General features: G+C 37.4%; 1 protein-coding gene and 1 long non-coding RNA gene across 2 annotated transcripts in view; one reads left to right on the top strand and one right to left on the bottom strand.

Annotated features, from left to right (window-relative positions):
- ccdc97 (coiled-coil domain containing 97) overlaps positions 1–1067 on the top strand; it is a 12551-nt gene extending 11484 nt beyond the window's left edge. Inside the window, exon 7 of the mRNA XM_015378571.1 lies at positions 795–1067. Within this exon, the coding sequence (XP_015234057.1) occupies positions 795–939 (145 nt within the window). The 3' untranslated portion in view covers positions 940–1067. The remainder of the gene's footprint in view (positions 1–794) is intronic.
- A 13871-nt stretch (positions 1068–14938) lies between these two features.
- Positions 14939–16417, bottom strand: LOC107087173. Its single transcript, XR_001481337.1, has 3 exons — positions 15867–16417; positions 15683–15788; positions 14939–15601 (listed from the first exon to the last, which is right to left on the bottom strand). It is a non-coding gene; the product is annotated as an uncharacterized LOC107087173 (long non-coding RNA).
- Between the last annotated feature and the right edge of the window lie 325 nt (positions 16418–16742).

Genomic DNA, 16742 nt, shown 5'->3' with positions numbered 1-16742 from the left:
GCTTGCTGTGTCTAAAAGTAGCAGCAGCAGCAACCCAGAATGACAGCAGCTCATTGGCTAATTTGTATGACATGTAGCCTGGTGCTGGACACTCTGGAGGGCTTTACCGTAGAAACAGTAGAAGCACTGCAAGTGAAATTAGACACTGCCATCGGACACCATGCAGTAATTTATAAATGTTTTAAATCAGGTTGGGTCCGGATTAGCCAGCAGGTGGGTCCGGATCCGGACCACGGTCTGCTAATATGTGACCTCTGGTTTAGAGCAAAGAAAAAATGAAAATGGATGCATTAGCAATAAGAAATACTAGATTACCATCTGCAGCTTCAAGCAGATGTCACAGCAAATGGACACGTCTGGGATATTTGTTGATGACAGGAGGATGAGAGAATCCAGACCCAGCAGTGTGGATGTCACAGTGGGAACTACTGGTATAACCTGGACTTCAGCAGAACATCAGGCTGATTCCCTTAAAGTAGTGGTCCTATGAATCAAACATATTATGGCCAAGCATGAACTGGATATCCTGTGTAGTATTTGGGAATATTTGCAGTCTGCCGAAATGTTTACATTTTTTATTGTTAATTTGAATTTTTTTAAGAAACTGATGTCTGGTTTTAATTCAACTGTGAGCTATAATCATCAAAACCTTCAGTTATAGCGCTTCAGTACGATCTACAAAATTCCCTTTTTTATTGGATTACAGAATAACAATGCATCCTATAATATTTGATTTAAATAGGCTTGAGCCTTCCTTTTAAATATATATAATAACTGAATTTTGTATGTTGCAGTGAGGTGGATGATAACCCTGACTATGACAACCTGGACATTGTCAGCAGAGATGCTGAGGATAAATACTTTGATGAAGATGACGAGGAGGAGGAAGAGGAGGAGGAGATGGAAAAGGATGATGAAGAAGAGAACATGGCTGAGTAGGGAATGGTTCATTCAGAATGACCCTGCTGCTCTGATTCATCTGTAAATAAGAATGTAAAAATATAAACATTTGAGATTTGGATTGTAACATTTGTCTGCATTAAAAAGCATTTTGGTCTTTTACTGCTCTGTTTTGTTCTTTCACATCTTTATATAAAAGATCTAGCAGATTCAAATTTGTTCTTATTAGTAACCAATACTATCTGAACATGCTTTTGGCAAAAAGGAGCTTTAGGATTTCAGAGGAATCAGTTGTGATCAAACCCTAAACAGAAGACTGGTGCTGTTCCTTTAATTATCTCTGCCACAAATAAACAGGAAACAAAACTTTAAGGGAAGTTAACTTTACAGTTCAGAGGCAATATCACAGCAATTACTTTTTGATGTCCTATGGAAGATTATCCTGCAGAGAATGGGATTGAATGTATTCTGTGTCAAGTAAGCAGAGATGGGAAGTAACGAAGTACAAATACTTCGTTACTGTACTCAAGTAGATTTTTCTGATATTTTTGCTTTACTACTTATTTTTATGGCGACTTTTTACTTCTACTCCTTACATTTTAAAAAATTGTCTCGTTACTTTAGTTTTGAATCATTTCAACGGAGTTACCGTTATTATTTTTCACGTCATCAATACCAAATTCAATCTAATTGGATGGGAATCTACGTTGCATTTGACGCACCACTACAAGATGAATCGACAGATTCGGCGGTATTCATTGGCGGCAAATCATTGCAGCTTGGTGGCGGTGGCGTTAGCATAGTAGCATGGACGACGAGATGATTCAAAATGAACAAAACGGAGATCTAGTCCTATTGGCAGACATCCATTTAAAATGTAGGCAACGGCATGAAAAAAGTGGTTTCTACTTTTACTTTTATACTTTAAGTAAATTTACAAGCCTGTACTTTGTTACTTTTACTTGAGTAAAGAAGTTTAATCAGTACTTCCACTTTTACCAGAGTATTTTTTAACACAAGTATCTGTACTTTTACTCAAGTACGGAAAGTGAGTACTTTTCCCATCTCTGCAAGTAAAGCTGCAGTGGTTCCCGGCCCGTTCATACGAAGACGAACACGGGTAATTTTCAGAAAGACTCTGTCCAAATGAGAGGAACTAGCACCACTTCAAACACTAGTAGTTTCCCAGGCTCATTCGGACACTGTGACATTGCCACAGAAACATGCAAAAAAAAAAGCCCAAAAAACATCAGGCATGTGCAGACCCAATATCTGGCTGTGCAGTATCAGCCGATGTGTATACATGAAGAACTGCATACTACTTGGATGTAAAATAATTGCCATCATGTTTTTGTCAAGCTGCCTACGTTAGTGAGAAAGACTAACACAAAGTGAATCCAGAAGAAATGTTGATTGCCTACCTGGAATTGGTGACAATGGTTGAATAAAGTTCTGGCTCTCAAAATGGTATCGGTGCCCTATTTGTTGGTACTCTCTGATACCGATATCACAATTTTAGTGCAGTATCGGGGACCCCTGATATTGATTTCGGTGCAACACTATTAAATACAACAGGTCAGATACAAGCATTTATGCTTGTGGATTGCAGCTCTAATGTGGCTTGGTAATTGGCAGGCCATACATAGTATTAAAGTGGAGCTCATCTTAAAGCTTCATTTTCAGCAACATTTAATAATCAGACTACAGCAACATGAAGCAATTTCCCCAACGCTTCTCCGTCTCGCACAACACACATAGCTTGTCAAGTGATGACGAGATTTGATTATTGTGAGATGAGATATTACACTGTGCCTTCCCTCAGTCAAATAGAAGTAACCTTGAACCTGTCTCTATGCTGGAGTTATGTGAGGAGTTGGGATTGAGATGAAGGGAGCGGTTGCCTCCTAACACTAGACAAGGGTGAAATATAGATACATGCCCTTTAAGGTGTTTAAGACTCCCTAATGCCGTGAACGGCAGAGACAGCTGTTTTGAAATGATTTTATCTGACTGGTGAAAAATGTATATCTTTGATGAACTCAAAGTTGTTTCTCTTGGGAACACCCAATGTTCGCGTGTGAGAATTCTCTTTATATGCAGGGGTGGGAAACCACCCTGCCAGAGCCTCATTAACAGTTCAATTTTATTTATTTATTTTTTTTTCATACTGTTGTTGTTAGCAAAAAGTTTAGCCATATATTTTAAAGATAAAAAAAAAGTAGTACTTTAGCTGATTTAGTTTTGTTGTGTTAGTTTTTTGGGGGGTTTTGCCTGTGTTACAATTTAAGACGTCAAAGTTTTTGGTTTGTATTTCACTGGATATGTTGGTCTTTTTTCTTTTTTTTCCTTGGCTAAATCATGTGAGCATTTTTTAAAGATTTCACCAAATTAGGTTTCTTTTTTTGATTTAATTCTCTACTTATAACATACTGTATGCTTTGGGCCTTTGTTGCTGGAACACTGTATTGGATTTATTTTTTTATGTTCTGCCAGTGTTCCCCAAGGCTATACAGGCTGCACATGAGCTGTCTCCTTGATGTTTAATCCTAGAAGCAACAGCTGGATTGTTTGTTTTTTTAATCATCAAGTCATTTTTTAAAGCTGCAGACTAATTAGTTTAAGATAAGATTAGACTCTTCCTCAAAGATGAATACTGACCACACAATAACAGTACAGGACAGACCAACGGACTCTTTAATGAATGCTTGAAGTTGGCTGCACAGACTGGTGGTGTCAGTAAGCATAAAATCCTAACAGTTGTTTGGATTAGATTGGGCTCCAATCTCTCCATTTCAATGTAGCATCATGGATTAGATGGCAGCTGGTAATCTGCTGGGAAAGTAGATAACTCTAAACATGGTCAGTCTGATGGTCAGGAAGGTTTATTACCAGCTTAAAGGTCAAAGGGTAAAACCTTCCTGCAGTGTTTTAACTCACTGTTAATAACTTTGTGTAAAATAAAAACCTTAACCATTTGTTAAGGTTTGTTCTGTTTAGATATTAATTTACACAGGCAAATTTCTGTGTCACATTCTTCATAATATTTAGCCTTTCAGAAGATTGCTAGGGTAGATGTTAGAACCCAAAAGGGAACTAAAAAGCATTTAGGTAGCAGCTATGGAAGGAATATTTGTTTAAAAACTACTTAGTAAAAATACCTGTTCCAGTAGGTCTGGTTCCATCAACTCTTTCTAATGTGTATTTTGAAGTCCAAAAAAGTTTAAAAAGTAAAAAAAAAAAAAAAAACTGGACTTTATTTGAAGACATTTCGCATCCCATCCAGGAAACTTTCTCAATTCAAAATGTCTGAATTAGCGCTGTGTTCCAAGCTTTATAGAGTAGCCCAACAAAAGCCTTGTTATGGCTTAAGAAACATGTCCACCCCTTAGTAATGGGGAACTGTTGAGGTCGTTGTTGGCCTGCAATACCCGACACTGGCCTATGCCTCTGAAAAGGGAGCCGTTATAGAAACCAGTGGGGTTCAGAACTTTATAGCCATAGCGAATAATATTTAAATGTCAAATCATTCTGGCTTAAACTTGTATATAAATGTACTTTTTGTCAGATGATATTCTCCCAAAAGTTAGAAAATTTAAATAAAAAAAAAAATATTGTTTTAAATCTGTCGGGGGGGTTTTCGTTATCTTATGCAGGCCAGTTAATCATATGTCAGCTTGTACACCTAAATTTGGGCAATCATATATCATTGGTCAATCAAGTTTTTTCGGTCATAGCATCTTGATTCTTATGTTGCAGCTAATATATGCAACAGTTGAAATAAGAATCATTTCCTTTCCCATTGAGTTCTGTCCCAGTGTTTATGGGGATGGACGTCTGTGTCTTCGGCAGGCGTAGAGCTAACAGAACTGGCAGCGTTGCGAGGCAAGGGCTCAAACATGTACTGCTGTAAGCCTTCTACACCAAACCAAGCTTCTGCCGCACTGGCGTCCTCTTCTACATCTTGGTCCCCGCTTTCCTCCTCTAAATAAAAAATGTATGACAGAGGAGATTCACCGATGACATCCGACAGAAAACTTTCCTTCTCTTGCATGTTTCCGCTGTCCATAGCGTTCCTTGACAGTGTTGTTGCTAAGTGCTACTTGGTCCCAATGTAATTTCCCATCGGGAACATACTAGCACTAAGTTTCACACTGGTTAGCAAGACGCTTCAGGGGAAGATGGCGAAAGTGTAAGACATACTGCATCGTGTTCTCAGTACCAGAACGTTAAATGGCAATTATTTTCTAGATTCCCCAAATAAGAGTTTGTGACAAAATTCCTTCCTATCACGTTTTACTACTCCTCTTGAAAGAAAATGCAAAAAGCTGCCCAGAAAAGACTTAATGAGCACAAGTTGCTCACAGCTACCTTGCCTGCTACTGACGACTACAATTACAGAGGCACGGAGCTACAAACAGACGCTGATGAGGAACACCAAGTAAGTCCCCAGCTGCCAAGAAACCTTCTCCTAGTATCCCTCAAACAACGAGCAATCTAAACACTGAAGATGCTACTACTATGCTTAATAACTTGATCACCACAAGAAGTGATGCACTCTTTAAGAAGAAGGTTTACTACATGGAAAAACGTGTAGAGCTCTATGAAAAAAAACACCACAGCCTGTTCGATTCATGTTAACAAACTGGAGCATTATGCCGATGGAACCTGAGACTTCACAGGGTCCCTGAGATGGAGAAGATGTTGGTGTGGCGTTGGTGACCCAGGTCTGCCAAGAAGTTTTACTGAGAGAGAAAGAGAGGCTTTAGATTTTAATTGATGTTGCTAATCTTTTGGGAAAAAGCTCACCGGCAGCTCTCATCCTATTATCATTCGTTTTGTCCCCAGAAGGTATCGAGATTACATATGGAAAGCAGCTAAAAGCAATGACTTTCTTTAAAAGAATGGTGTCCGTTTTACTAAAGATCTGTACAAAAAGACCACGACCTCCGACAGAAACTATGGCCTTCCATCCAAAAAGCTCGGGAAGAGGGCAAATCAGCATATTTCAGAGGTGGTTTCATCAACGGCGTGGAGATCCCTGCAACTTTTGTCCAGAGGAGGAGTAGTCTGGAGTTTAGATATCCTGTTCGGTTTATTTTATTATTCCAAGAGTGGATATTTTAATGCCACATAATATTTAGTTCCTTAATAAGGTGCTGGTCCATGATGTTCGTGTTACTATACACCTTCTTTGAGCGAGCGCTCTTTAAATGTTATATCTTTCATTTATTTCTCTTAATGCCAGGGCGATGCGTAATATGTTAAAAAGGAAACCGTTGTTTCTATTTGCCAAAAATGTTAGTTCTGATTTATGTTTCTTTGCCTCATTCAGCTGTTACCTATGTTCATTTTTGGAATTCCCAATGTGGAAATCCTATTTGGTTTTCTCATGTTTCTGAGCATTCTGCAGCAGTTATGACATTAAAGAATAGACCTAAAGGGAATATTATTGCCTCTGAATATGACCTAATGGGGCACTATATCTGTCAAGTTCTTACTTTTAAATACTATGACTTCATTTGTACAAATATTTATGGTTATAACAACAAACGAGAGAATGATAAACTGTTTCACGCATTCAAGATTTTTTTTTCCAATATGGTTAAATGAATTCCCCAAAGCTATAATTATCATGCGAGGGGATTTTAATACCGTGCTTGATGGCGATCTTGATAAATTGCCTCCTAACAAACGTAATGCCTCTAATTCAACTGTCAACAATTCAACTTGACTGATATCTGGAGAGCTATCCATCCTCATGACTGTTTATTCACTTGGAATAATAAATCGTCAACAAGAATGTCTAGAATTGATTTCTGGTTAATATCAAATAAAGTAAACAAGGAGGATGTAACCGTTAAGATACTTCCTACTCCTCTCCTTATTAACCATAAAGCTATTAAATTGATTTGAAATTTTCAGACAAAAAACAGTCTTTTTGCTCACCATCATACTGGAAAATGAACAATTCTTTACTGCAATGTAAAGGAGTCTCTGCAAACATATCTACACTACTCAACCAGTAGTGGTCTAAATCCTATGTAGATGTTCGCTATAGTCTTAATTGGGAACTTAATTTCAATCTGGTCAGATTTAGTAGTAATAGGGTCGAAATTATTAGAGCAGAAGAAAATAATATAATTTTCAGATTTGTTGAGCTGTCTCATCCAAATCCCTCTAGTTTAAGTGACTGTACATTAATAAAAGTAAAGGTGCATTCGTGAGATCAAGAAGAAAATGGTTGGAAGGAGAACAAAATACACATTACTTTTTCAATCTTGAAGATCATAATGCCGTTAATAGTTCTATATGCAGACTAAAAATTAACAACTTTCCAACTGATGATCCTGATCATATCACTAAATACTGTTGCTCATTTTATGAAAAGCTGTATCGTTCCAACATCTAAAAAGCCTAAATTGATTCCTTATTGAATAATTTAATAGTGAAACTGATTTCTAAGATTGACCAGAAACGCTCTCCGTTCACCGTTCATGAAAGTTTTGATGGTATTGCACATCGCAAAACAAACAAATCCCCTGGAACCAATGGTCTAAGTGACGAATTCTATAAACATTTTTCTAATGACCTTGCCCCTTTTTTATTAGAGGTCTTTAATGAAAGTATTACAAATGTCACTTTGCCTACAACTCTTACTGAAGGCTTAACCACCCTTATACCAAAACCTAACAAGGATCCTTTACTGCTTGATGATTGGCGACCTATTTGCCTACTTAATACCGACTATAAAATATTAGCCTTAGTAATTGCTAAAAGATTAAAATCAATTCTTCCTTAAATCATTGACGAAACTCAATCAGGATTTATGAAAAATCGGCATATCACAAACAACATAAGACGTGCTCTTGATATCTTAGATTATCCTGATTTTGTTTCTGATGATGGATTTATTTTATTTTTGGACTTCTATATGACTTTTGACACTTTAGAACAGGGTTTTATATTTCAGTCTAGAAAAATTTGGATTTGGAAAGCTCTTTATATCGACTATCAAAACTCTGTCAAAATAACAACAGCTCTATCAAATTAAGGAATGGCTCCTCTCCAAGATTTAATCGGTCTCCACCTACCTGTTGCTTTTGGTAGCTCAGCTTCTAGCAGATCTTATTAAAGCCAGTTCTCTAAAGGGGTTAACTGTTGCTGAAAAAGAACTTACCTTAACACAACTAGCTGATGAAACTACCCTGTTCTAAAAGGACAAGAATCAAATTGAATTGCATTAGCAATCCAGGTATTAAATAATTTCTCAAAAGCTTCTGGTCTGCATTTGAATCTCAAAAAATGTGAGATCATGGCAGTTAATGATGGAATGTATTCCAGTTAAAACTGAGGCTGTTTATTTAGGCATAACCTTCACAAAAGAACAAAAAAAAAATCGTAGATTCTTAAATTTTGATGCTTTAATTCTAAAAGCAAAAAAGAAATTTAATCAGTGGTTTGTAAGGGATCTTTCACTACGAGGTCGTGTTCTTCTTAGTAAGGCAGACGGCATCTCTATGCTCACTTATGCTGCTCCGGCTTTAGATCTTGATAAAGAAATTGATAAATTGCTCTTTATCTTTGTTTGTTAGAATAGGATTACAATCGAAACTCTATCTTAATTAACTTATATGAAAATGGAGGGCTTAACTGTTTATTTTTCTCTACCTTAAATAACACTTTCAAGATAAATTGGATTCACCAGTTCTTCACATCTCAAATAATATATGAAATAATATCCCTTATCATGTATTTTCAAAACTTGCGGGTTTAACCATTTTCTTGGTTTGCGATTTTGATGTACATACAATTCCTATCAAATGCTCTAATTTGCACTGCCAGGCTTTTTAGTCATGGACATTTATCTACAAGCACAACTTTTTGCCTCATCTGTATTTCATTTGAAACAATAAGGACATCCTCTACAAGAGAAAATCACTGTTTCTGGATCCATGGTTCAGTCATGATAATATTCTGGTTGATCAGCTGTCCGACAACAGTGGCACTTCATTGAGTTAAGAGGGATTTCTGTCTAAATTTAACCTTCCTATTTCTTATGGAGAATATGCAAAGGTTTTCGGTGCTGTTTCAACTAGGATCTGCATGTTATTCAGACAAAGGCCAAGACTCGGTTCTTCTTCATCTCCTCTGACTCCCATGGACTCTCCTGTGGGCAAAATATGTCTCACCTTCTCTCTTCATAAGAACAATAAGTCAATCAGATCCCTCTTTCAGAAAGAGGTGGCGTCTGTTCCTGCTGTTGTACCATATCGGAACCGTCTGGTAGCTGCTGTATCCTGGAAACATACTTGGCTGCTACCTAATCAATATCTCCTCTCTAACAAGGTGAAGGAAGTTTTATTCAAACTCATTCACAGGATTTAAACCTGCCAAACACTACTTAAAAAAATAAATAAAACTGATATTATTGTGAACTGCACTTTTTGAGATCTTCTTCCAGAATGTGTTACACATTTGTTTTGGTTGTGTTCATACTCTGGCAACACTTTTGTAACTATGTGGATTCAAATATTTTAAAAGATTTATAACTTCATTGGGAAAACGTTGGTTTTCAGCTGCAAACTAAAATGTTTCCCAAACCTTTCCTTTTTCAATCTGGTAATTATCTTCTTGCATAAATGTACATTTCTAAAAGAAAATCCAGACTTTAATGTTTATCTAATTAGACTTAAACAATACTTTAGTACTCTCTTCTCACCAAAAGGCACAAAAAAAAACATTTCAATCTGTTCCCAAATCAAAGTTCTGGACAATTTATTGACATAGAAGACATGTGTATTTGTACATGAATGTATATGTGTTTATATACATATGTATATATATGACACTCCTAAACACATATGTTTGTAAGTTTGTTTCTCTTTCCTCCTGATTGTACTTGTTTATTGTGATTATATTATTATACCCCCTGGCATATTTGTTCATCTGTATATTTTATATGTTATTGTTCACTTTAAGTGAAATAAAAAAATAAAAACTAAGATGCTTCCGACAAACGTGCCACAACCAAATGTGCTTGCGAGCCTTCCCTACAACAATCCCACCCCTTTGTTAAACGACCAATCACATTCACTTTATTAACTCGTGTAAAGTCAGGCACCACTCTGGAGAATTCGTAAAAGCAGTGGCTGGAACAGCCGCTTCCCTAAGACTTTAAGGGTCGGGCCTAGCACTATTGGGTTAAAGACAGTGCAGAACAAAGTCTATATACGGTACGTCCATCCAGACCCTCAAACAAAGCATCTTCTTACACAGTCAGCATGTGTAAATATGTGCTTTGAGGTTACCTGCATAGTTCAAAGAGATACAGAGGAGAAATTACCTCTGGTCAAGACAGAGCCAGAGCTCACTGCTGCTGTGAATGATGAAGAAAGAGTTTACAAACAGTAACTTTACAAAAGAGTAAGAGAATCAATGTAATGACGCATAAAGCGCTGCTGCAGATGGAAGTAAACTCTGATCGCTTGAGGTCTGATGAAACTCGGCTCTAGTTAGTAATCTAGAATTCCCTCTGTGGTGTTTGAAGCTGGTGTTTTTTTCTTCCTCTGTCATTTCAAAGCTGTTCATTCTAAAAGAGAAGGTCCACTCTTTTCTTTTTCTCCTCTAGCTGTAACTTACACATATCTGCCACACTGTTAAAGATTGTGGCTGCCTATAGGATACTATGGATCACGTTGCACTTTGTCTTGATGACTTGAAGACAAATGCCAATTAAACAGCAGCAGGTGTTATTTTACAACCCAGTCCTGCACACAGCAACACATCTGGTCATCATTCAGACCTGGCGGTCAATATTCTATTTAAATGCCACACTAATGAGAAATCCTTGCAAAGCCAGGCTGATCAGATTCTCTTTGTAGCTTATCCAACGGCTAAAATAAAACTCAATCAGACTATAATTGTCTATCACATTGGTCAGTTCCTCTGTTTCTGTAACTGCTACAGAAGATGTGCTATGTTTTACGATTTGGTGCACACCACCCACTTATGCTGTGGAACAGGCAAGTTTGCTCACATATTTTTTTTTTTGAGAGAATGAAATAGTATTTCGATTATCCATGAATCACACTTGAGGGGACACTTGAGCCACCACCCAAGTGTCCCCACCAACTTTCACCCTGGTGGTGACGGTAGCCTGGACTTCAGCGGACCCGTGCTTCTCCCCGCCAGCCCCAGAGCTGACGGCCCAGTCCGGCCCAGCAGGACCCCTCCCACCAAAAAAAGTGTCCTCCTTTTAGGAAACCAAAATCTGGTCATCCTATATTACGCAACTCCTTCGCGAAAGTCAGCTACCCACGCTCTGAACACCATGACATAGAATAGGCTATCAGTTGTTAGTGGTGGAATGAAAGATGATGGTGCAAGATAAATTAATTAAGATAAAATATTATTAAAGAAATCTATGCTGAAACAAACTAAACTCAGCTTTGGAACACCAACAGGTCAGAGGAAAAGAAAGAAAGAAAGAGGTGAGTTCATTTCGCCAGTAAATATATCATTCAAAGCACGGCTAGAAATAGGAATCTCATCGTCCTCAGCAAGCATTTCAAGCAACTGTCACTAGAATTTCGTTTTACAGTCGGAGCCTACTTAAAACTATTGATGCACACGGGGGATAATAATAGAATGAAATTGTATTACATTTTTCTTGAGGTAGCCTAGTTGTGTTGCTCATGTTGCATTATCAAGAATACAGAGTTCTGCTTTGGCTATTTCAAAACGGAGCTAAATAATATGATCAAACAGCAACTAACAACATTGTTCTTGAGGTTATGTATGAATAAAGATTTCTGCTAAAGCCATTTCAAAACTATTGATACACACTGGGCAAAATAATATAATCAAACAGCCCATGTACAATATTGTATTTGAGGTTAGCCTAGTTGTGTTGCTCATGGTGCATAATGAAGAATTAAGATTTCTGCTTCAGCTATTTCTGGTTTATTTATTCAAGAGACAATCAAACAGGTCTGATTACCATTGCCTTGAGCAAGTGGATAGCAGAAGAAGAAACCGTAACTGCACACAAGAACATACTCAGCTAAGACTACTAAGACTTCACATTTCCACCTTCCATTAGATGTGCTGGAGCGCCGTCTTGTGATATATTATTGCAGGTCATTTGATTCATTTAGTGGGCCATGCAAATGCACGGTGATGATGTTGACAATAATATTAGTAGAAATAATAATGCAATACTAATAACAACAATAATAGTTATAATAATAATAATAGTAACAATGATGTGTAGGGCGACAGTGGCGTTGGATGTAGGAGTTTGCCCTGAAATCCAAGGATTGACGGTTCAGTGTCGTTGTGTCCTTGGGCAAGACACTTCACCTGATTTAACTCTCTTTATTCTTGTTTCCAAAATATATTTTAAAAAGTCACCATATTAGAAAGTTTTTTTGTCAAGTAAGATTTATCGCAATATTTGACCTCTGTATTTCAAAAATCCTGGTTACGGCCCTGTATTATAAATATCACTAATTACATTTCTACCAGTAGAAATTAAATTTTAAGTTATCTGGAATCAAATACGTATTAGTAAGAACTACATTTCAGATATCTACAAATCTTTAATTATTTCAGGTGGTTGTTTTAACATATATTTGTTGGTATTTCAGATATCTTTAATAGTATTCCTCCTATCTAAAATGAACATTTCAGATATCTGAAATGTAATTTTTACTAGGACAAATGACGTCCTCCTATCTAAAATAAACATTCTGATCGTCTAAAAATGCATTTCAGATCTCCGTAATCCGATTGCTAATGGTCATAATTTTTGTTTCAGATATGAAGAATCAATGACTAAAAATAACATATCTGACGTACTTTAAGGTTTTCAGACCTAAATTCAAGACATTTGGATTTATGGGTCTAGCTTCCTCTCTGTGGATTTGAAAGCATTTTATCTCGTAACAACGAGATAAGACCTCATAATTACGATATACCAATCTCGTAATTATGAAATAAGATCTCATAATTATAAGACAACATGTAATATTTAGGAGATCAGGAAGGACAGTCATTGCAGAGCTACGCTACATGAGACATGAACAATGGATGGGTGGTCGGATTTAATATGCTTTTATTTCATTTTAGGTATACCACACTAGGAAATACCTCAATGTGGATGGAATTTGTTTTAGTTTATCAGCAATACGCAGTAAGTCCTGAGAATTGTTAAGGCAAACAAGCCCACTCTACTCTTACTTGCTGGAAATCGCACTTTTCCTGCAGGAACAATTAAACCAGCACGGGATGCTTCATGGTTATAAATTAATGCATCTGAATGCATTCCAGCTGGCTTGGTGGTGTCCCAAAGAACTGTTGGCCGGTACCTTCTCAAAATCCTAGATCCGCAAGGAGTACAGCTGAGGCTTCAGAATTGTTTAAAACTACCAGATCCCAACTTCATGTGGCATGTCGATTCATTAAAAACTAAAACCATGCGGAATCTGAAGCAATAGAGCTGTAGACGGATTTTCGCGTATGGTCATAAGGCTGCATGCTTACTCAACAAGTAGTAATCTCAGGGTTATAGCTGCATACTTTGTATGCATACTTTGTTGGTGAAGTGAAACACAGGAGCGTAGTAAGCTCCAAAAAATGTTTTAAATGTGTATAAAACTGTGTAGAGTGGAGGATGTTCTTTTTCCAGGGGGATCATCAAATTAAGTGGTCTTCCTAATTCTCAATCATTCTGGTGATATGTTTATATAAGGCCGTTCTACATGTTCGTCCCCATTTTCACTTACTGGTCGTGAGTGTGACATAGTGGAAAATTTGCAAATCTACTTTTGGAAAGCTTGTATGAACGATGCAAACAGCAACTTTTAAACAGAGCCTGCACGAAGAGAAAGGGGCTCATGCATATGCTCGTGCACACGTTTAATAGACGTTCCCTCTCGGTCACGGGTTCAGGTTTTTGCACATGGATTTTGTTCAAGTGGAAAGGGCAGGTCTTTTAAAAAATTCATGAAAATTCTCCACTATATGTTGAATTCAATTCAATCCAGTTTATTTCTATAGCAACAATTCAAAACACATATCAACTCAAGGCACTTTACAGTTCAACCAGATCATACATTCAAATTGATTCAAAGTTGTCTATCAAAGGAAAACCAGTTGATTGCATTGACTCATTGACTCGAATGCAATCCCTCACACTAAGCATGCTTGTAGAAACAGTGGAGAGGTTTCTTCCTTTTAAAAAGGCGCCCCGTCCAGGAAAAACAAAGCCAGGCAGACGAGCTCCAAGCCAACTCCCATGTCAAAGGATGAAGAGAGCACATCCAAGCAGTAACGGTCAGAGAAACAGGACTACAGTGGAAAAACAGATGCCAACAGCACAGGTGATGTTTCTCTCCAGGATGGTGTCACAGCCAAACAAGAGAATTTTGAGTTTAAAGATCAAAAGGGTGGAATTAACATTGTTTTGCTGCGAAAGGACATGGTTTTTACTGAATAAATGGTCTACAAGGCAAAAAATAATTAATAACACTGTTTATTTTTAAGAGTTTTAAATGTGAGCACATTGGTTTGTGAAATCATTCTCACTTTCTCAACTAGCCTCTGGATCCTGAGGCTGAAATGACAGCAGACCACTGGAAATGCATCCATCAAGCAATCACTTTTATAACCTGAGTGCTAGTTGAGTGTACGATGTCTCCTAGAAAGTTTTCTTTAGTTTTTCTCTTCTTTTTTTTTTATAAATATGGTAAATGGCTTGTACTTATATAGCGCCTTATTTCAAGTCAGGAGACTTGACCAAAGCGCTTTACACTACATTCATTCACCCATTCACGAACACACTCACGGTGGCAAGCTACACTGTAGCCACAGCTGCCCTGGGGTTAACTGACAGAAGCGGGGCTGCCGTACACTGGCGCCACCTGGCCCTCTGACCACCATCAGTAGACAATGCAGGTGAAGTGTCTTGCCTAAGGACACAACGACAATGAAAGTCAGAGCTGGGGCTTGAACCGTCAACCCTTCGATTTCAGGGCAAACTCCATGTCCAACACCACTGTCGCCCCTAAATATGTTTAAGGATCAATTGGCCATCTGGGAATACCCTCACGCATCAACCAAATGACTGATGTGACAATGATATGACAAATAATTCAAGCTGTCAGATTTGCTTACAGTTTTCCAGCATACAAGTTCAGTAAAACGCTTCCACAACATTAAGTTGAAATAATAATGGTATTATGAAGTCATTACTGGAATATTTGAGTCCTAGTTATGTTTGGCCCACATGGTGGTGCACATGTACAAAAAAGAAAAAATGTGTTTAATCAATATGTTTTACACTAAAAAGCTACACTGTATTAACTCGAGTGTGTGTTTTTTTTTCTGCTAGATAGAAAAACTTCAGGTTAAACCAGTGTTACTTTTCTGACATTATGTCTTTCTCTGCCAATCAAACAAACCAAATCCTGCATCTATTCTTCTGTTGTATGGAGACAATCAGATCCCATTCTAACTTTTTAATTTCTTTAGCTTCAAAGTGTAATATTCCTTTTGTAGGCTTAAAACTTCCAGCTGCACTTTTAGCGTTTCTCTTTGCAGTTGATCCAAATTCATTGTGTCCAAATCAGAACCTGTTAGGAGCCCTGAGGATGAGACCTCCTGCTGACCTTGGAGATAAGCATGGTCTGAGCCTCGGATGCTTATTGGAGGAAAGAAAAACAAAATAAGACAGTTGAAATGTGTTAAGTTATTTAGTTGATCAGAGATGGCTGGAATTTACCTGTTCATGCATAATTTTTGAGAATCCACATGGTCTAAACTGCTTACAGCTGTGTGATTGTCACATTTTCTCTGACCAGGTAAATTCAAAGGTGAAGCAGAAAGTCCTGCAAGTTAAAATTCTTTTAGTGCCTCAAATTTGAAAGCTTTTACAGAAAAAAGCAGCATTTGGTTTCTGAACTCACTCAATGATTCGCCGATTTCTTCCTCAGAAGGTTGTTGTCTGGGAGAGGGGTCTGCCGCCATGTCTGCTCTTTCATTTTCTATTAGTTCTCCACTATCCTCAGTTACTGATGTTTCCAGAAGCTCTTCACTGTCTTTGTGTTTTTCCAAACACTTCCTTGCTAAATGCCTGTCTCTTTTCTTCTCAACTTTGGGGAAGAAAAATTATTAAAATGAAGATTTTTACAACTAAAGATGGTAGAAAAATAAAAGGGGATTAGATTAATTTAAATTACAGGTTACACTGTCTTTTAAAGAGAACCAGAATTTCAAAATGTCCTTTTCAGTTTTAAGACTTCTTCAGAGCCTCACCCACACACTGAAAAATGGTAGATAATTTTACATTTCCTAAAGCGCTACCTTACTTTTTCAAGGTTGTTTTTTTACATATTACTCAATCATGGATATTTAAATGATCATAAACATTCTAAACCACAACCTAGAGCAAACTAAAAAGAAACCAAATGTTTAGAAAAGTAGTATTAACTCTTACAAACCTTCTGGGGGACACTCTACAGCAGAAAACTCACAGCCACTCCTCGTCTGTGGAACCTTACAGAACAGACGATAAAGATGTTAATATATCTTTGTGAAGAAATCTAACTTTTAAAGTAAATAAGATCTTATATTTAAAGTCACAAATATCCTGTAGGCCTCGTTTTATATGATTCAGTTTTTAACTCTTGATTAATTTCTCTTATCTTTGTTCCAGTGCTTTTTTAGAACCTTCCCTGGATTTTATTCATTGTCAGTTTGCAGCTTTCTCCCTGAAACTTCTAGAACAAGGGCCACCAACCTTTCAAGTCTGGGGGCCAGTTCATGGGTACTGAGTGATAGGA

This window comes from Cyprinodon variegatus, unplaced genomic scaffold (assembly GCF_000732505.1).
Source record: "Cyprinodon variegatus isolate N-32 unplaced genomic scaffold, C_variegatus-1.0 Scaffold175, whole genome shotgun sequence".
NCBI classification, from domain to species: domain Eukaryota; kingdom Metazoa; phylum Chordata; class Actinopteri; order Cyprinodontiformes; family Cyprinodontidae; genus Cyprinodon; species Cyprinodon variegatus.
The sequence above is the reverse complement of the archived record's forward strand: the minus strand, read 5'-3'. Positions and strand labels throughout refer to the sequence as shown.